General features: G+C 40.4%; 1 protein-coding gene across 16 annotated transcripts in view; it reads left to right on the forward strand.

The window, feature by feature from the left end:
* The window catches only part of dysf (dysferlin, limb girdle muscular dystrophy 2B (autosomal recessive)), a 110,667-nt gene that overhangs the window by 59,704 nt on the left and 29,091 nt on the right, over nucleotides 1–21,872 (forward strand). For 10 of the 16 annotated variants that reach the window (XR_005446398.1, XR_005446397.1, XM_038732499.1 and 7 more), the window contains 4 exons: nucleotides 307–478; nucleotides 572–645; nucleotides 9,573–9,632; nucleotides 18,902–19,000. Coding sequence is in view for 14 of the 16 variants with exons in the window: in XM_038732499.1 (XP_038588427.1) it covers nucleotides 307–478; nucleotides 572–645; nucleotides 9,573–9,632; nucleotides 18,902–19,000 (405 nt within the window). In the remaining 2 variants the exon portion in view is untranslated. The remainder of the gene's footprint in view (nucleotides 1–306; nucleotides 479–571; nucleotides 646–9,572; nucleotides 9,633–18,901; nucleotides 19,001–21,872) is intronic. The other 6 variants (XM_038732496.1, XM_038732498.1, XM_038732497.1 and 3 more) reach the window with 1 other exon arrangement.

Raw genomic sequence — 21,872 nt, forward strand, 5'->3', positions numbered from 1 at the left:
TTTCTTCCTTTACATGGGAGGGGTCCGCTCAGGTGTAACGATGCCCTGATTGGAGCGTCACCAAGGCGTGGCCAATCAATTTCAGACAGTCAGCAGCCAGCCAATCAGCAGCATGCAGGCAGTTGGCATAACCAATTAGAGTCAGGTGTAAGGGAGCCCAGTACAGCCATAGGTCAAAGGATGTGGTGTCCTTTTTGATCATCTTGTCTCTTTTCAATTTTCTTTTCCTTCCTTGTTTCTTTATTATGGTTTTCTTCTTTTCTATCCCTCTTTCTTCTCTATTTCATTCCCTCCTTCTCTGCACAGAGTCTTCCCTGTGAGGAGCTCTACATGCCGCCGATTGTCATCAAAGTCATCGACAACCGTCAGTTTGGGAGGAAGCCGGTGGTCGGTCAGTGCACCATCCGGACGCTGGAGGAATATCGGTGCGTCCCAGAGGAGGAGCGATCGATGGAGGAGGATGAGGAGGAGTGGAGACGTAAGACACTGATGGATTTGAACATGTCTTGCAAAAAGCCAGGCTGATAATTGGTGTTAAAAATATCTTTCTACTGTGTGTTTAAATGTGTAGGTGAGACGCCCCGGTTAAGTTGTGGGGAGGTGTTTATTGACATAGATGACGAGGAGCCGCTCATGCCCGACCAGGTAAAACCATCTTGTCAGTTATCTGGTTAAAGGTGCTCTGTGTGAGTAATACCGCATTATTTCTGATCAATAAGTGTTTTACAAATAGTACAAATCATCACTTCCTTTACGCTGAGAGTGACTTTTCTTATTTTCAACAATTTCCATGAAAAGAACAAACCATCAACATGTTAGTCCGTCTCTCGATACTTTGACTTTGCTAACCTGTCTCTTGCTCTCGGCTTCAAGTCCATTTAATCCTACAATCTTTAAAAATACAGTTTCATTTTAAAAAAAAGCTCCTTAATTTCCTAGAACAGCTGGTCACTGTAGTTTTTAGCAAAAGTGACTTAAACAGGAGTATAATGTTTTTTGGGACTATTTTCAGCTGTGGATAAACACATGTGGTGCTCAAGTGAGTGTTTACTAGGGGTGTGCATCTTCACTGGTCCCACGATTATATTCGATTACGATTATCAGGTCAACAATTTGATTCGATTTGATATCTCGATGCTTCACCTCAAGGGTGGGAATTTCTAGGCACCTCATTACGATTATGAGGCTATGTGATTGTAAAACGAACAGGATAAAGATTTTTCTCACTGTGTGACTACTTGGTACTTTTAAAGCAAAGTATTTGTAACAATCCAAACAAGTAGGTAGTTGAAATGCAGATATTATTGTTACTTCATATAAATGTAGCTAACATTGCATAGCATTATTACATTATTACAGCGTTATTGCTATTTTTATTTCTGATGCTGCTGTTATTAGTATAGAGTCAGATGGGGGTTGAACTACACACTTTACAATGCTCCAGCCAAACCACATTCACTCCACCTTAATATACCTGTTCCTTTTTTTGTCACGTCTAGTGTAGTTACATGTTTGTAACTTGTTTTGTAAGTTGATTATTGTAATCTTTTATTGAGCACCATGGACCTTGACAAACGGCATTTTGTTTATTTGTGTACTCAATATGTGGATGTATGACAACAAACAAACTTGAACTAGCAGCCAAAACACGTCCTGGGAGAACCACATGTCTCCGTTGTGCGCACACCACAGACGGTCCGCCTTTTTTGTTCCGTCAACATTACATTATCAGTTAACCTCTAGACAATCAATTATTGACATTTGTGAATTAATTCATAATCGTCCAAGTCTGCATCGCAGTGCATCTAAAAATCAATTATTTTCCACACCCCTAGTATTTACGTCAGCAACAGGGTGTATGTAGGTCAAAGGTTGAGTCAAAGTAAACTACAGTGTGTATAACCTACAGTTCCTTCGGGGTATTGAAGGAACATGTCAATATCTTTTGAACAACAATGGAGCTCTTTGGCACAGATGAATAAGATATCTAAGCGAGAGATTGTAACATCGAATTTTTAGGTCTTTAAACAAAAGGTTCCGATGCACCTTAATTTTCTGTGGCTGTTTCACAATAAAAGCCCCCCTTCCCCCTATTACAGTTACACAGCTCTAACAGGCTGTAGTCAACTGGGAGACTTCTATCAATGAGATAAAATCACAAACAGGAAAGCTAAAGTACATGCATGCAGTGTTTCCTCTGAGTCCCTTCTACCTTTGAATCCAGGACACTGCCACTAACAGTAATAATAACTAAACAGATAGAGAGTTACTGAAAGACAAAGTTCAGGGCACAAACACTAGCATAACAAATATGTTTATACTGAGTAATTACTAAAAGTACCACATACAGGCTTCTAAAATTGTCTTCACCGAGCTCTGTTCATTTGTTAACAGTAACTGAACTAAGGTATAAGCCTTATAAGCTATTAATCAACAATCAATAGATGCTGGTTTCACATTTATTGGTGTATTGATCAAACTATTAGATTCTCATAAAGATTTTGCTGCTTGCATTTGTTTGGTAAAAGAAAAACTGCAGCTGAACTTTTGTTCTCCATTTGCTCTCCATTACAGCTGAATCTCCTATAAGTGGTTTAATACCCAGTGATCCAGTGATTTTCCAAATGCATGTGTGAGGAATGTGTGTGTGTGTGTATCATGACATTTATCTGTTTATCTGTGTATGTGCATCTTTGTATGAGTGTGTAAATGTGTGCTTTTTTCGAGTGTGGGGTGTAATAACCAATAAGTGTAAAGGGCAAGTATGAAACACTCGTCTTTCCACAGGGAACATCTGTGTCTGTGTGTGTGTGTGTGTCTCTGTGTGTGTGTTTGTGTGTGTGTGTGTGTGTTATGGCATTTGTACAGTTGTGAGGACAGATTAAAAGGAGTCTGAGTGTGTGTGTGTGTTCAGTGGTACCAGCAGCATAAATAAACATGTTCTGACATGATGACATGGCAACCGTCTATGTGGTCGGTGGTTACCGTGGCGACCACAAGACCCGCATTCGTTACCAATCATTAACGTCCCTCCTTTCCCCTTGACATTTAGTTTTCTCTCCTCTTTTGTACACTTTCTTTCTTTCTTTCTTTTTCTTTCTCTCGCTCGCTGGTAAAGGAGGAACATTAGAAACTAGACTCAAATTTCTCTAGTTTCACACACACAGCTTACAGTTTTTCATGCACAATCAAAATGTGTTTGGATGCTAAAAGCAACACAGTCAACACACTACCTACTGTTTTATGCCTGGTGTGATATGATAAAATAAATAATATCTGCAATAAAACACAAGGATATTTTCGTCCTGCTCACAGCTTCTTGGTATCAGACAAAAATTTATAATTGTGCAGATTTTACATGAAAAAATATTTTCAACAAAAATTTCTCAGCAATTTGGAGCCTATTTGTGTTGCTGTGATATTAACTTCACTCCTGAGGATCATTAAGTTTTATCTTAAGCTAGAGTCAGTTATTGTAAGCTTGCAAGATTGCTAGTGTCACCCAAAAATATTTAAAAAGATTGATTGATAGTTAAGTTATACTTAATTATTATTATATGCCTCTAAAATGCCGCTGTCATATTGAAAGAGAAGGGTGCCAGTAGGATGTCTGTAAAGATTGATCCAGGTCATAGTTATCCAGCGTAGGTTAAAATCAAGGGAAATTGGACTTAGTTGAAGATACTTCAAGATATTTTGCCTCTCATCCAAGATGCTTCTTTAGTTCAGACTTTTTCAGGTGAAGTATCCAAGTCCAATTGCCCTTGATTTTAACCCACCGTGGAGTCCCAGTAGGGTTATAACCCGGGATGATGTGATTATGTAAAATGTGGTTCCCTGGCTTTTTTTTCTTGTGAACCCATATTGCAAACCTATTTGTCACTGCAGCCTGCGAATCTGTTAGTTGCAAGCAGTTCAGTCAAAGAGTTCAATCAAAGAGTTTATCTTCTTTTAAGATTGTTTAATTGTTTAAAACATCTGACTTTAACTCGGCAGACAGCGCTCCGTTCCCAATCGACAGTCAACCTTGCTTTTAAACAAATTTAAAGCGAAACATGTGGTTTCCGATGTTTAAAATTTGGCCTCTACAGCTCCATTTGAAGGACTTTCAGACGACTCGCAAAGTCAGAATATTCCCTGCTCGTAGTCCATCAGAACGCCACTCACAAGCTTCAACTAGTAACTTTGGTTTTGTTTTTTTATAACAGGGCAGCATACACTGAGACATCTTTTAATTTTCAGCTATTAGCGTATTTTATGTCTTTCTTTCAAATTAGCTCCATGGCTTTATAATTAAACCTGTCCTGCAAATATGTCATCCGAGGATATCCGACATCCAGGAGCATGGAGCAAGACAATTACTGGGGACGGAGAAAATGCAAAGTCTGTAAACACACCGAACAACCTTTTATCCCCTGACACACACACACACACACACACACACACACACACACACACACACACACACACACACACACACACACACACACACACCGCTGTGCTCTATTAAATGGTTTCTTTGTGTATATTATTGAATCGAGGATTGTACAGAATCAGGAGACAACATAATTTGGTCTTATTGGTTTGGCAGACTGCATGGGGCTTTCATACACTCTGTTGAGGGGGCAAACATAAATAATGCAGACACACACACACACACACACACACACGCAGACCACAGCTTTCCTTGTGTAATCACATTTATACCAATAAGGTCTGAAAGGAGCTGGATTGGCTCAGGAATGCTTTGTCATCAAACTGTGGTCCCTGAAGTCTATTAAAAAACAACCCCAACTAATTATTGTGTTTATAACATTGTTGTTGCGTTTACTAAAAATAGTGGAGAGACAGAGGTCAGGGAGAGCAACTTTGCTTGTCAAGAAAGTGAAGTGATGGATGGAGAGAGCCAAGTGAAGAGATGAAAGCGAGTAACTGAGAGATACCAGCAGAAAGAGATGTGACAGGCCAAAACTCTGGTCCTAAAATCAACCTTCTCTCTCCGTCAGATAACTCCCCAAAATACAACAAGTTATCATTTTTACACGTTTTTGTACAGATTAAACTAAAGCAATATAATATAATGTATTAATAAGTGAAATTTGGTGGATGTTGTTGCCGTCTGGCCAGACCCGGCTAGCTGTTTCTCTCATTTCTTCTACTAGCTGATATTTCTTCGGAACTGTAACCATTGGCTGCCTTTTTAAGAAATCAGTAAAGACAGTGTGGTGGTAGATCTTGGAAAATGTTCTGCGGTAATGTGTAACTGTACAGGGTTTGAAGTTAATGGGCTGCAACATGGAAAACCACTGGATTGGCGCTTTTAGGAATATTGAAGTAACGTTCAGAGACAGTGAATCGGTGGAGGAGTTCTGATTTTTCGGGAAAGAATTTGGAGCTCGTGATTCCTGTCAACCTCGTCTCTGTGGATATAATGATTCAGGACTTCTGTTCTGGATTCCTGCAGCTTTTCCTCTTTGACGTCCTTCACTTCTTCTTTTCTTCTCCTGACTTTTTCCCCTCTCCTGTCATCTGTTGTCATTCTTCTTCTTTTTTCTTCTTCATCCTCTCCTGCTGGCTCTTTCTTAGCATCAGTCTTCCTCTCCTCTGCTCATCTTTCTATATAATACCCCTCTTACTCTTCCCTTCCTTGCTTTCGCTCTTCCTCTCTTACACCTCAGTCATCTCGTCTCCTCTCTTCCACTTTTCTCCTCATCTTTTGCTTCTCCATCCTACCTCTTTTTGTACTTTACCTTCTCCTCTCATCCCCCCTCTCCTCCTTTCTTCTTCCTCTCTTCTCCTCCTCTCTTCTTTGTCTCAGTGAAGTCTTCCTCCTGGTGATCACTGAAGGGGAAAATCTGACCCTCGATGATATGCAAGACAGACGCTGTGGTTTCTTTGTGTGTGTTACAGTGTGTATAAACAAACACAGGGAGTCTGTTCCTTGTTAGTCTTCTTCTGTCTCATTATCCCCGCAGGGCCGCACTGGAACTCTCCCCCAATCTTTTTTTTATCTGCTCCTCCTCCCTCATCTTCTCCCTTCCTTTTCTTGCGGCCTTCCCTAATCGTTCTTACCTTTCACCCTCTCTTCACTTCCTTCATCCTTTCTTCTTTTAACCTTTATATTTCTCCTTCCTCCTTTTACTCTTACCTTTCTACTCACCTCATTCTCATTTTCTTCTTCACGTCCTTCTTTCTTTCGTTCCTACCTTTGCTCCTGCAAAACGTCCCTCCATTCTACCCAATTTCTTTCCTTTCCTCCTTTCTTTTTTCTCTTGCTATGTTCTTTGCAATGCTCTCTCCATCACTCTTTCACTTATTTCTTTGTTCCTTCTTTTTCATTCCTGCATCTTGCCTCTTCCTTACCTCTTTTACGCTATTCTTCCCTCCACTCTTCTCTTGCACGATTCTTCCTACCTGCTTTTTCCTTCTTTATTTCTTTTTCATTGCACAACAATTTTGATCACCTCTAGTCAAATCCTCCCTCCTTCCCTTCTTTCCTTCCTCATGCCACTGTTCCATCAAAATCTGCCCTCTTTCAATGCTTCTTTTAAAACTTGCAAACCTGCAAAATTTGTTTGGTTGTTTCATACTTTAGTCCTTCCTTCATCTCTTTTCCTTTCACCATGTTCCCCACCTCTTTCACTTCTTCCTTGTGCCTTCTTTTCCTTCCAACTTGCCTGTACCTTGCTACTCTCTACTCCACTCCTTCCTTCCTTGAAATTTATTGCCTGCATCACCTTCTTTCACGCTTCAGTCCCTCCCTCGCTCTTGACGTCTTTTTCTCATCTCTCCCTCCATCACTGTTTTGTTTCCTCCGGCATCCCTCCTCCTCTACCTCTTCTGTCTTACAATACTTCCCCCACTCCTTGTTTCCCTCCACCTTTTCTCCATCCCTCTATCATTCTGTTTTCACCTCTCCGTTTTACTCCTGTCGTTCCTTTGTGCCATATCTGTACACATGCTCATGCTCTTTTGCTTTTCTCTCTTCCTCCATCCCACTCTTTTATTCTTTTCACCCCTTTAATTCATTTTCTCCTTCCTAACCCTTTCCATCTCTATCTGTCAATCTGACAGTCCTTTTAATGTGGTAGCTCATTAAAGGCCATGTAATCCTCTTTCTTTTTCTCTCTCTACTGTTGTGGTTCAACCCCTCATCCCCTCTGTGATCCTTCCACCATCTTTAAATCCTCTACGGCCTTTTTCTTTCTTTAATTTCATCATTACCCTTATACTCACAGGCGCCACAACAGCTTCATACACACACATACAAACACACACGTCAAACTGCAGCATTTGAAACCAAAAACAGTTTCAAATCAATGAGGTTAAAAGCTTTTTGTCTTTCTCTCGCTGTCACACTCACAATCACACATACGTCGCGCTATTCAACATAAGGAGAGACATGATGGTGGTGTCATGTTTTTCCATTCTCATGCAGTGATGCAAAAAACACTAATGTGTCTAGTTGTGTTCATGGGGGGTGGCATTAAATGTTTGGTGACATGGGAGGTCTAAAAATGTACAGTATGACCTAAGTGTATGTTCAAAAATATGTGTGTGTGTGTGATAAGTCTAAGTGGGTGTTGAAATTGGTGTACACGCCCTGACATTAACACCCCCCATCCAATTAAAGTGATTTGACATAAAAACAACTCTGCGTGGATACAATAACAGTGATGCAACCAGTGGGCACATTTGCGGCGGCAGCTGAAAAGCACGGCACGCTTGTCAACCCAAAACATCTGCAGATTGGAACCAAATAAGAAACGTTTATCACTATGCTTGGTACAAATATTTTTTCCACTGCATTTATGTCAATGAAGGTAGACTAAATTTACTAAAGAGGCACCTGTCATTATCACTTCTTGCAATTCAACAGCACCACAAACTACAATCTCCGAATTTATCGTAAAGTCATCAAACACTTTTCGAGAAAAAACATTATTACCTTCATAAAGGTAGGATTTAGAGCAGGGGTTGGCAACCTTTTCTGTGATGAGTGCCAATATACAAAGATGAAGACATCCAGTGTCACCTTGTAAATAATAATAATAGACATCTTTATTTCCCATACATTCTTAACTTTTTTTTCACCGTTTATATGCATTAACAATGCCACAACATTTTTTTATTAAAAATAATAGCGTTTTTGTGGTATTGACCCTTCCAGAAAACTTAGGATGACACCTGCCTCCTACGTTTGAATAAGCAAGTCACCGCTGCACTGCACAAGACCAGGTCAAGCCTGAGCTGTAACACTTAAGTCACAGTATGCTGCTAACTACCAACATGTCATGTGTACAGTCTGTCAGAAGGGGCCGCTCATATCCCCCCTCAAAATTGAATGTTTGGCCCAGTCTCACAGACACAAACAGCAGCTGACCGGCCGGTTGGCCACCCAGTCGCGGATCATTCTACGATTAATCCTGCGTCAAAATATAAGGAGTTATTTTTTCTATATTTCTATCATTTTGACAACCTGAATAATAATGTCAAAATTAATTCATCATTGTGGTTGTTCATCTGTTTTGCACTAACGTAATGTAATATTAAACAAAGTAGCGGCTTATGTCAATATTGTAGGATTGAGTTTGCTTTTATCACATGCCACTTAAAATGTCTCCCACATAGGTTGCTGACCCCTGATTTATAGCATCATATGACCCTCACCTTGCCGGTTGTAGCGGCCCCTCCCTAACCAACAGAACACTTTATACAACGGTTTTTAGTAGCTTAGTAGTAGTTGTAGACTTTAATGCTCTACCATTCACACTACAGTACATTTAGGCAATGTAGCTGGATAGCTGAAAGAGCAAGAAATATGTTCTGTCACTGGTTTGGCAGTGATGTGAATGGATTTGCAGAAAGTTGAGAGTGGCCTCATGAATGAGACCTTCTATTAAAGCGAGTATCTACAGTAAACAACCACTCAAAAAGAATTTATTCCGACTTTGTCCTTTCGATAATTTGTGCCCACATGTTGGGGTTGTTTGCATTCATGCTGGTGTTTTACAGCATCCTTGCCTTCTTGCCTTTCCTGTCTTCTTCTTCTGTTCCTCCATGTGTTCAGCTCCTCCGTGACCTCATACAAACATTTCTAATCGTGGTCGCTCAGCGTTAACAAGAGCGCTGCTGTCTGCACGTCACAGAGCGGGATCTCCCAGGGAATGAAAATGATTGATTTGAGAAGTAAAGGCACTGTGCTCAGTTTTTCCCTCACAAAACCATTTTGGACTCAAGGTTTTTGATTCATTGTTGCTCTTTTTGGAAAACTCATGATGATGACGACGATGTTTCTGTGTGTTTGAGTCACTAATATGTCTGGTAATGTTAGTATGTAATGTCTAATGATGTTGAAATCATTTTAATTGTTTGGCTCTTTATTCAACATACTGCACTTGTTTACTGAGATGTGTTGCTAATATTGTGGCTAATCCTAACCAGCTAACCTGTAAATGTTTTTACGTTTGTGGGTATGTTTTAATGTGTGTGTGTGTGTGTGTGTGTGTGTGTGTGTGTGTGTGTGTGTGTGTGTGTGTGTGTGTGCTTGGTTGTGTGCATGTGTGTTGTAGCTTGCAGATGGAGCCAGCTCAGCTATCATTAACCTTTCCACCTCTAGTTCCAGCCTTCATGTAGGTAACAAACTCATCTTTTAACTTATTTCAATTCATTCATACTCAAACACTTCGAACCAGAATGTCAAACAAACTTCCCCTTTAACTGCTTTATTCCTTGATTTGTTACCATCCATGTAAGGTACAGATACAGTACTACTTTCTTTCTTCTTTGTCACACCACCCTGTCTCCTCTTTCCCATTTGATAACATCATACTCACATGCTAATGATGTTTTTGAGAGATTAACGTTGATACTTGTACAGATCTGTTCACATTGGCAACAAACAATACCATTTTTAAAAAACAGAAATACATGTCTGTCCTCTAGATTTCTCATCACTTACATTTTTTGTCATGTGCAGGTTTCAGTGAATCTGCGATTTTGTGAAATCCTTCAATCATGATTTAAAAACACAATCTACACTTTTTTAAAGAAGAAACATTGTGATAAAGAGCAATAAAACAGGGACAAGGTCGATGTAACCAGGCTTTTTTACTGTTAATAAAACAGAAAAGCTCTGCAAACACACTGTATCTGGACACTTTTTGAAGTCAAACTGAATGCTTTTTAAGACCGTTCTACAACAAAATGAATGCATGAATGCTGCAGCTGAAATCCGGTGTGGTATGCTGCTGCTGTAGCCCGTCTGCTTCAAGGTTCAACGTGTTGTGCGTTCAGAGATGGTATTTTGCATACCTCGGTTGTAACCAGTGGTTATTTGAGTTACTGTTGCCTTTCTGTCATCTCAGACCGGTCTGCCCATTCTCCTCTGGCTCGATATTTTCTCTTTTTGTGAAAATCCCAGTAGCTCAGCAGTTTCTGAAATACTCAGACCAGCCCGTCTGGCACCAACAACCATGCCACGTTCAAAGTTACTTAAATTCCCTTTCATCCTCATTCTGATGCTCGGTTTGAACTAAAGCAAGTTGTCTTGACCACGTCTACATGTCTGAATGCATGGAGTTGCAGCCATTTGATTGGCGGATTAGCTATTTGTGTTGACAAGCGATTGAACAAGTGTAGCTAATAAAGTGGCCAGTGAGTGTATATCTCCATATAAAAAATGTGCAGACTCACATTTGAACTTAAAATGTTCAAATCAAAATATATTATAAAATAATAATCAGACAGGGACAAACAGTATCATCCAGATTCTAGCGAAAACCAAACAGAGAAAGGTGGCTGTATTTAGCTTAGCATCATCTGTCTGAATCCTATTAGCTTTAAGGAAAAATCGCAAGAGCAGGTGTTGACTCTGGACTCTAGAAAGTACGTATCAATACATCCCATGGGTTGGGTGAGAGCAGTAAAAAACGTACCTAACTCAGCAAGAAAGCGAATAAGCTTATTTCTCAACTATTCCTTTGAACTGTATTACCACAGTGATAATGCAATGCAACGTAAGGCCAAATATGGTCTGAATGAGTTTCATACATTTACAAATTAATGGAAACCAAAGACTGCCTGGAACTGTGGTAAAAGTAGTCACCAGAAATGTTTCATGATTTGTGTAAGGCGCTAAACCATGCCAACACGCATATCATTCTTTAAATGAATTCCTCATGTTCATAGTAACCCACAATGTGCTTTACTTGCATGGCAGTAGACAGTAGCAGAGATTTCACTTTAGGGTTATTGATGAAGTTTATTTTAAGTAGGACATTGATGGATAACTCTGAGGGTTGATCTGAAAGGAATGAGATAAAGAAGGACAAAATTGTACTTTCTGTCGCTCTGGAATGAAACTAGAAACTTTTTACATTTTGGTCTTTTGGTTGCGGCACAGGAAAATACTTTCTACTGGAGAAATCAACGTTTTACAGAGCGACACACACTGGGCTGTGTGGTTACAGAAGAAATCTGATCCCAGATTTGAACAGGAGACCACGCTCCTTGTTACATTCTTCTATTTTATTTATCTAAGCCAGGTCAATTTGAAGTCTTAGCTTGACCCGGGCCAGACTGTGCATACAAATATACACATCCAGTGGTGCTCTTTCCCTCCTCGCTCGACAGTAATTGGGGGTGATTTCTTTCTCTCCAAATAAAGATATTTGTTTTATTAAGGGTCAGATATTGAAACCAGTCAAATTAAAGGCTCGGCTTTCTGTCTGGCCAGGGCCAAAGTCAACAGAGCTGCTGTAGATCCTCTATACCACAACTCTCTTTAAGCAGACAGTTACTAAAGGCCGAGGGAGGGATGGATAAATGAGACAGGGTTAAGGAGGGAGAAGTGACTTACAGAGAAGCAGAGGCAAGGAAAAGGATCAGAACAAGTTTGATTGAAATGAGGAAAAAGATGGAGGACTAATATCTTATGGCATTAGAAAAAGAAATCTTGCTCTCTCATGTGCTGTAAATCCTGGCTTCTTAATCTCTGGGTCGTGACCAAAAAAATGGGTCATGGGCGTATGTCTGATGATTACCAGATTACTGCAACAGAGTGTGTGCTCAGTGGACCAGCTTCCAAGGCGGATCAGTCAGATTTAGTTTCAGAGTTGGAAAAGTTTAAGAAGATCGGCTGTCAGTATGGCTCCTCAACCCCCTGCAACCCCCCCGAGATATCTGAGATCTAACATCGCTCAGATGGAAAATTAACATTATGTGTCGCGTTTCATAAACAGCATGAAAGGCTTGATGATATTTGTTGTGGATAAAAGCAGTCTCCCTCTTTTTTTGTTTTTTTATCCTTCCTTAAAGGTAATTGGATTTAAAAAAAAAGTTAAATCACTTCTATGTAATGTGTTTTTTGTGTTTAATGTCTGTTTTCCATTGGTGACAGGATTTTAAAAAATTGTGCTCCTTTAAAAACCGCATTTGTACTGCGTCTCCACTCAATCATTTATTCTCATCAGAACTATTCCAGTTCATTACCAAAAAAAACAGTTAAGTTTGGTTTTAATCCCACATTAAAAAGTTGTAGTTTGCCTCTAGTTCCATAAATCCTTCCTGGCTGCTTTAGAACCAGAGAAAGTAACTGAAATGGCTACATGCCAGGTGACTTTGTGGCATTTTTGGGTTATGAAACACACATTTATGGCTCTATAATGACACTGTGACCAGAAACAAGATGTCAAAATAGCTTACTAAATCATTTTTGTTTTACTTGTTCTGCTAATTTCAGCCACAGACTGATGTAAGCTGCTGTTCACCTCCAGAATCTGAATGCCGCACATATTTGCTGCCCAGAATGTCATCCAAATGTATCCATGTACTTCTGGATGGTATGGGTGTATTGCTTAAAGAAATACACCGTTAGCGACGCAGGTCAGACCTTACAGCATTATCAGATACTTGTGAATGAACAATCCCTAAATGTCACACAAAAACAGATGTCTCAGAATTTGAAATGTCACTCTATCTAGTGATTAATCTTGGCAAAATTTAGTTAAAAAGTTAAATCTGCTATAATACATCTCTTTATATAACTATGATTTAAATGGCCTGTGATGGACTGGCGACCTGTACAGGTTGTACCCCGCCTTTCGCCCCAAGGTAAGCTGGGATTGGTTGACGATGGATGGATGGATTTAAATGGCTGCATATAAAATTAAAGTTCCGTGTCTGCTGGGTGTGTTCACTATATCAACTTAAAAGATGCTATGTCAGCGTTTAAAGCTTGTTTTCGGTTCCCCCTTGGTGGCCAAAAATCTGTTAATTTTTCATTTTGCTTGAGAAGCTTCTCTCATCTCACCATGCCTGAAGGTAAACAGGTTTTTACCTGTTCTAAACAGCCACACTCAAAGGCCAGATATCATAGATTTGGATGAGACAATAGAGATTATGTCAAGTGTCAAGTGGATAGGAACTGCTTTACTTTTTAAATGTTGTCTTAATGTTTTTGAAACAATTGCTTTATGTAACCTAGACACCTAAAATATGTTCTCTATTGACCCATGTTAAGCCCTTTATCTTGGAAAATGACTTCTAAACTGCAAATTACCTTTTCTAGGGGGAAAAACCCTCAAGTCAAAGCTAGCAGCTTTGGGGAAGCTTCAGGAAGTGTCATTGGTGGATATTCACCTGGTCAAATTAAGGATACAAAACTGCTGCTCAGTGGATCCTAAAAGTGTTACTCCTTCCATGATTCTGTGGTGGCTATCGTTGCTAATGCTACACCCCAGTTCTACTGGGGAGAAAAGAGGCGCTGGGCAGTGTAGAACAGCAACTGGAAAAGCTTTCAGGAACTGGATATAGATGGAGTCACTACTGCGCAATGTCAGTCAGTGATAGCAAAGAAAACATTTATTTATGTGAAAATGCCACAGATTTTTACTTGAGGTTTGGTCTGCCTTGAAACCACAATGGAGGGAATGACAAATTCACGAACAGCTCTGATGAAACGTCTGTGCCAGTCTTTCCACATTCTTCACATTGACCAGTTTATTTTGGAGATACAAAATCGGTTCATAGAAAATCAGTGCAGGTTTTGGGCAGAATGTCCAGGTGGTTCAGGAAATTCTCCTCAAAGCACATCCAACCTCCATGCTGAAGGAAAACACTGAAACTGGGTCTCAATTCAGGATCCTGTGAAGTCCACATTTTTAGACTGAATACATTAGTATTGAAGTCTCCTTCAGCTGTGGTTTAGAAATGCAGCCTTTTTTGTCCCAATCGAGAGGATGCAGTCTTTATGTCTTTTGAAGCAGTCACTAACCCATAATCTAGGGGTGTCGAGTCATGTACCGTGGACGGCCAACATACAGATGCAGGAATTATAATAATAACTTGAACTGCAAGCAGTTGTAAGCGGGGTCCAAGCCTTCCGGCACAAGCCGGCTCCCCTGGCCCAGGTTTCCCCACAGCAAAGACATGTGTCTTGTCCACTGTTCCATTGCATCCCCAGCCATTCAAATGATCACCACAGCATTTTATAAGAGTTCATGCCATCTGCTGGAAGGAGAGCAAATCAGTGTGTGGAGTCTTTGGTTGTTGTTAAAACCTACAGACTGTTGACCCTCCATAGCACATGATTGGCCTTCTCTACCATAAATCCCCTTGTGCACCAATTAGTTGTTTAATGTGCAACGTTCAGGAATTCCTTGTCAAGTTGGAAAATATTACATGGTCGCCACATGTTCACCAGTTATTTGCATTCAGGTTGAACTCAGTTACTTTTAAATGCATCAAAATAAGACGGACCAATCAAAAGGCCCCACTTGTTACTTTTTACTTGCTATCAGCCTGAACATGTTGTTTGACCCTTGATGATTGATGATGATGAGGCATGATTATGCTCCTAACCAAAGTCAAAAGGGCTCAGTGAATCATTTGATGAGCATTAAAATGATGTGACTCATATGCATAGGCCCACACAGTCACCAGATCTCAACCCAGTTCAACAGTTACAGGGATATTTTGGAGCAACACATTAGACAACGCCCCCCAACACCATCACCAAAACGAGACGACCCTCCTAAGAAGAACGAAAGCATCAGGAGTTTCAGCAAGTGCCCCAAAATGACACACAGTATGTTCAAGCGCAACAGCCCTGTTGTAGTTATTATTATGGGAGCTCAGGAGGAAGTCAGGTAATATTGTTATAGAGCGACAAGGTCAGCCTAAAGAGCAGGTCGGGGCACAGAGAAATTATGTTCTTTCTGCTGAGCATCAGATCAGAAAACGCATTTGGGATGTTGTCGTTTAATTGGTGGACTTATTTTTAATAAGAAATTAGGGAATATCTTTAGGAAGAAAGGTGTTCATACCTCCGGAGTTCCACACACTGACAATCCATGACAAGGACCAATGAAGCTGTTCTGGATGCTTGTGGTAGAGAACTTGTCCACCGTTGAACAGTCGTCCATCATATGAGGTCAAGACATGTGTCACTGTAAACTTGGAACATGGAACTTGTCACACATTATCCCGTGTATTTACTCTATTTGGCTGTTTGAGAGCTACTTCCTGGTGACAACTTGACATGATGAGTTTTGGTCTCTATGAGTCTGGACTGTCTAGAGGATCTTCCAGCTTCAGGGCTGCTGCTTTGACCTCAGACCTCTGACTGCTGTGGAAGGGATTTCCCCACAAAAAGCATTTATGAAGCTGCTCGGAGCTGTTATGTAAATCCAGTCGCTCTGCTCGCAAAGTTCTTGGCGGTGCCAGTCTGGTTTGGTTAGCCTGGCTTTCCCTGCAGGGCGTAATGATAGGCTGCAAACCACACTGACACCCTGACCAGACCACTGCATGTGCGTGTGTGAGTGTGTGTGTGTGTGTGTGTGTGTGTGTGTGTGTGTTCACATATGTGTTCGATCTCTTTAACATACACTAAATCCGTTGCAGTCTGGAACACTCCACCCACGGCCTTAATCTGTCTGAATCAGGAGTTGTGGATGTGAGTGAACACACCTTGACACACACTAGTGGGCACACACACACAATTTCTGGCACTCCTGTCATCAATGCTTGGCACCGGCTGCACACAGAGGGCACATTAACACACACCAGACACTTCATGCCTCAGACACACAGCGCCATGCATGTGTGTGTGTCATGTCCTAGTTAAACTCCACGTGCTGCCCTTTTCCATGCCATGCTGCCACTTTGGAAAAATGAGGAATTCCATAGTTTTCCCCCTTCTGTGTGTATGTGTGTGTGTGTTTATATGAGTCTGTGGGAAGTAGGAGAAAGGGGATTCCACACCAACCCAATGCCATAAGATCACTTCTGTTCTACATTTATGCCTACACACACACACACACACACACACACACGAAGGAAAAAGTGGTACATGCGTCATGAGTGTGTTTTAAGCTGGAGTGTTCCTCGGAGGGTTGAAGGTTGCAGGGCGGGGACGGGTCGAACTGAAATGCAGCAGGCTGGTAGTTTGATCTGTCCCCTCGGTATTCCCCATCTTTGTAGTCGTTGTTCCCTTGTTGCGTCAGGCAACGCGCTCACACACAGACAAAGTTTTTATTTCTGTGAGAAAATACTCAAAAATGAATGTTTACATAGAGTGCTTGACGTTGCCAATGTGAACAGACTTTTAGTAAATTTGACGAACGAGGCTGCTTCATGCTTGAAAAAAATAAAAGTCCTGATAAAAACACATAACAGGGTTTCATTCAAGGATGCCATATATCCCCTCAAAAATCATTTCATATAAATCAAAATGACTCACATCCAAACCGCAAAAAACCATCAGTCAATATTTCAATAATGAAGATATTTTATCCTCCAAAACAGAACGACATTGTAAAGGCCGGCCTCAGGATGACTCATGGCTGTAATAGTAAGACTGTAATGGCACTTCATGCCAGCAGTCATTTTGTAAGAGGGATTTATTTCCTTTTTTTTTATGGTGTAAGTTTCATTTTGGAATGAAACCCTAAATGTGTAATGAGAATAAGTGTTACGAAATGTGGTGAAAAGCTGCTTAAAATGCATTTCATTCTGTTATTTTGTGTGGTTACATCTTGTCAGTTTGTGTGTCTGCATTGATTGAGTGTACAGTGTATGATGAAACTTAATGTCTGTCTAACCTGCCTTTTACTCTTACTGCGGACACTAGATGTTACAATGGGTAAGTTTGTGAGCAAATTTGTTTAATCATTTAAGAAAGCGATAAATTCCAGATTCCAGATCACTGCTTTACACTCAGTGAGAGGTCTCCTAATGCAGCAGTGCATGTGTGTAAAGTTTCATACTGGTGTCATCAAGGTTTAGACTGACAAGCAACCTCAGTCTATCTACATGTTGATGTTAAACTTGTCATGATTGGGTGTCTCAAATCCCCCTTTTTTAATCAGAAAAAAGGCATATTTTTCATATTCCATGTTTTTCTTTAAGAAATCTGATGAAGTCATCAGCACTGTGTTTAGATCATGAGGGTGATTGACAAAGTACCTCAGCATAGACTGTACATTTATAGACAGCGTAAGTCATTTTAAATCTGTTCAATGGTGCCGTTCAATGCATTCTCTCATTCGGCATTTCTGAAAACATTTAACCTCATGAACAAACCAGCACACACCTTATCATTTTGCTTTTTAAATGGTTTGAAAAGATTGTAAGTAATAAATACAGATTGTAAAAAGTGTTTATTATTGCAGTAGATTTACCACACTAACTGTTAATTATTAAATCAAAGGTTCATACTGTGGCTTGTTATTGATTTAGAAGGTTTAGGACTTGATGGTCTTGATTTGGCACTTCTTTATATGCAAGACTTGAGCCTTATTATTATTGTGACTTGCAAAACAATGACTCTGTCCCAGCGCTGCCTAACTCTCTGAATCACATATATTCCCAGTCCTAAGGAGGGAAAACGTCAAAGCCACAGTCTCCAGACAACTTCCATCAGTGATGTTGACCTCACACATCATGCATCCAGAAGCAAAATACATGCAAGAACAACATGAGCTATTCAGTCCAGGCATGAACAGTCCTGATTGTCCGTTGAGGACGTTTTCACCCCAGTTTAATAAGGATATAATAAGTGGAAAAGACAATAGATGTGGCAAATATTCATGTGGCAGCAGAATATTTTTGTGTAACAGAAGTGATGAAAAAGAGCTCGGAGCAAGCAGCAAATTTTCATTCATATAGATTTTTTTTTTTTTTGCCATAACATGTTTCTTCTGGTTTTGCCCACTTTGTGCCTGTTCCCATCCTAATGTTTGCCCATTTCCATTGCCTCAGGACACCCATATACCATGACCTTAATGCCACAGAGCCACCAGAGGCAATTTTTACTTGTGTTGACGTGAGTTGGCTAACTCCATGTTGCTATGCGATCATTGGAAAAATCTGAGCCCGGCGGTGCGCTACTCTACAAAGGCAAATGACACTCACTACAGGGCTTTTCATGTGTTTTTAAGGTCAAAGGTCATTACAGGAATAAAGTTGAGCAAAATTATACCCATCAATGACACAGTTTGTGTTTCCAGAGAAGTCAGTCAATTTTTCTCAGTTTGTATGAAAATAAAAATGTGAGTTTAAAAGAGTTTAATCCAATGCAAATATTTCAAGAAGAACAATCATTTGAAGTGTACAACTTAAAAGTACATTTGGATCTCGAGAGAATTAATATTTCTAAAACTTCACTAAATTTGAAAATGCTTAATGAAATTTATGTCACAAGTTATGTTATACTGAATTTTGGAATTCAAAGTGACTGGCTTATAAAAACTGCAAACACAGAACTAAAAGTACACATTTTAGTGGTTTTTATCTAAATCCTTTAACGCTTTTAGTGAACTACAGTGTGTAGATCCACTTAGATTGAGGACCTCCTGTTTATTATCAACCGACCTCTGACCTCCGAATATGTGACCAACAGGGAGAGGAGTTCATGGACTGGTGGAGTAAGTTCTACGCCTCCACTGGAGAGAAAAACAAGTATGGGACGTACCTGGAGAGAGGCTTCGACACGCTAAAGGTAAAGTGAAACCAAGGGGCTGAAATAAAGCTTCATTAAACATGTTACGTCCATATAAAAAGCAATCTCCAATGTGACTGTAATGTTTTTTATGCATGTGTTTGAATGTATGTTGGGGGTTTTTCAAATCAATGTTTTTGTGAAAATCAATGTTTTCAGGCAATTATCAGATACATCAAGAATTTGGTGGTTACACGCAAACAGTGTGAAATGAACTGTATGTATGTCCCCCGACCATCGATAGACAGCAGGGGTTAAGAGTAGGGCTGCACAATATGTCGTTTCTGCATCGTCATCGCAATGTGCCCATGCGCGATAGTCACAACGCAGAACAGTGCAATGTCAAGCAAGTCAAATTAACTCAGCCACCAACTTTTTCGCTACTTGATACAAAAGTAAAACTCGCCCGGTTTTTCCATGACTAATCTACAAAGAAGTCTGAATGATGACACATAATTTACTGAGATTTAAGGGTTCTGAGATATCAAGAGTTTGTTGCCAGTGAGTGACAAGCAGACTCTGCATGCACAGCAAGCCACTAATCACAATATTGTTCTTGATCAGTTTATCAAACTATGAAAGCAGGCCCCACCCCTGTTAGCTGTCGACAACAACAAAAATAACTGAGGAACAGGAGAAAACCACCGAAACAGTGGATCTGGTTGCAAGAAAGAAAGCAGTTTTGTAAACCACTCAGGGGGCTGGTGCATAGCTGCTCTTTTATTATTATTTATTATTTTGTATAAAATATGTTAACTGCATTAAAACTCAAGAAAGGATGGTTGCACTCTTGTTTTCAGACTAAAAAGGAAATTTTCAACTTGTTCAATTTTCTATGCATTTTCCCTACAAAATCACCCCAATAATTCTAGGATGCTTGATTCTTTTCAAATGGAGTAATTGAAGTCGTCTAGTGAAAATTCCTGTATTTTTTCACATCGCAATATATATCGCAGAAAAGAAAAATATTGCAATGTCAGTTTTTTCCAATATCGTGCAGCCCTAGTTAAGAGCACAATTATCCACTAAATCATTAAAATCCAGATCACTACATGCTAATAGCTGATTATGCACAATGAGATAACAGGGAGGTTTCCTTAGGATAATGAACATTTCCAACTCATTACTTTTCTGATTTATTGCACAGAAACAGCTCTTCATGTTGAGATATTCTGGTTTACATTTGTTACATTTATTTTTCTATGTATTTATTTATTTAATTTACATTTATTTATTTTCTCCCTCAGTCTATAGTTTCTCAGCAGTCTATAGTTTCATGAAATGTGTTTTTGTACCACTTTTTTAACAAGCATTACTTTTGACTTTTAATAATTTTCATTTTGATTTTGTCTAAGGTAAAAAAAATAATGTGAGTAGACTAATCAGTAGTAAAAATACATTTTTGTCAGGTCTGGTAACAGAACCAAAGAGCAGACTGGAGCTGGGGGATGAACAAAAGAGTTTTATTGATGAAATGATAGACGGAAAACTGATGGGGGAGAGGGGCAAGGTCCAGGCTCCATAGGAGAAGGCAAGCAGGGGAAGCTGGCAGGCGAGGCGAGGCGGAGGACACTCCTGAGAGTTGCGTTGACTGGCGGGGAAGACCTGAGATCCAGGGAAACATTGGCAAACAGAGAAAAAGGGTTACTAGACTGATCTGAGGCTGGGGTGAAGCATACTATAGTTACACAACAATCCGGCGAGGACTGGTGAGTTGGCCAGGGTTAAATAGTGAGTGGTGATGAGGCATTACCCAACAGGTGCGCCACAGCTGTGAGGAACTGAAGACCACGCCCACCAGCTCTGGGAAACAAGGAAGGGGAGACAGACAAACACCAAGCACACAGCAAACACTCAAAAGGCAAAAAACAAATCAAAATCATTCACCCATACACACACTGGAGGGGATCAGGGGCCGGGGGCCGTGACAATATTTTTGGTGTGTCTGCGTGGTTGTAAATGTAAATCTGGGCCAAATTCATGTTGGTGAGAAAATAACAAACATAACTAAAAGAAAATGAAACGAAAGAAATAAGAAAGCTATAAAGAAAGATGGAGAGCGATGGAGGAAAACATGAAGAAGATGGAGACAGTGCAGCCCTTTGTTCCATTTTCTTAAAATGTTTTGCTTGTTGCCCCAAACTTCACCATTTAAATCACATTTTTGCCGTCCTGCCAGTTCCCCCCGTCAGTCGGTCCCTCCATGCTTCCCCTCCTCCCCCTCTCTTCTCATGCCCTGTCCTCGCAGCTCGGCGCCGCGACATTCCGGCCATTTGCCGAGCGACTTCGATGACTCATCCGTGTTGAATTCGCTTCGGGAACGCCGCAGCGGGATGGATTGAGGGAAAAGGCTGCTCTCTGATGTTGGCAAGTCCGAAACGAGGGATCACATCAGCCGTCGTCAGCGTTTGTCTTTCAGAGTCTGCCTTCAGTCTCGCCCACGCTCTGTTCAACCCTTATCCCGATTCTCTCGGCCCAAAAACCGACCTTTTCTTCCACCGGGACTCAAAGCACACATCACTCTTGTCTGATGCCCAAACAAATGACTAATCATGTCAGAATGTAGCCTTTTTTTATGACTTTTAGACCTCTAACCTCTCCCTTGAAAGCCATTTTACATCAGTGCAGCAGCTTTAACTCTGTCCTTTCTACTTCTTTCATCCTCTTTCTTTATAGAGCTTTCGTTTCGTTTGTTCCAGAAAGGCCATGCCATACGTGCTCCTATGTAGAAGTACGTTTTAGTCTTCTTTTGTAGATGAAAACATTAAAATACGGCTACAACTAAATGGCACAACAGAGAACAATAACAGCTTGCCCAATAGTCATTGACCCTTGAAAGGCTCTTTCCATTTAGCCATCTAGTGGGTGTATT

This window comes from Micropterus salmoides, unplaced genomic scaffold (genome assembly GCF_014851395.1).
Source record: "Micropterus salmoides isolate LMB-PRFRI ecotype aquatic unplaced genomic scaffold, ASM1485139v1 Ms_hic_scaffold_2, whole genome shotgun sequence".
Classification (NCBI taxonomy): Eukaryota; Metazoa; Chordata; class Actinopteri; order Centrarchiformes; family Centrarchidae; genus Micropterus; species Micropterus salmoides.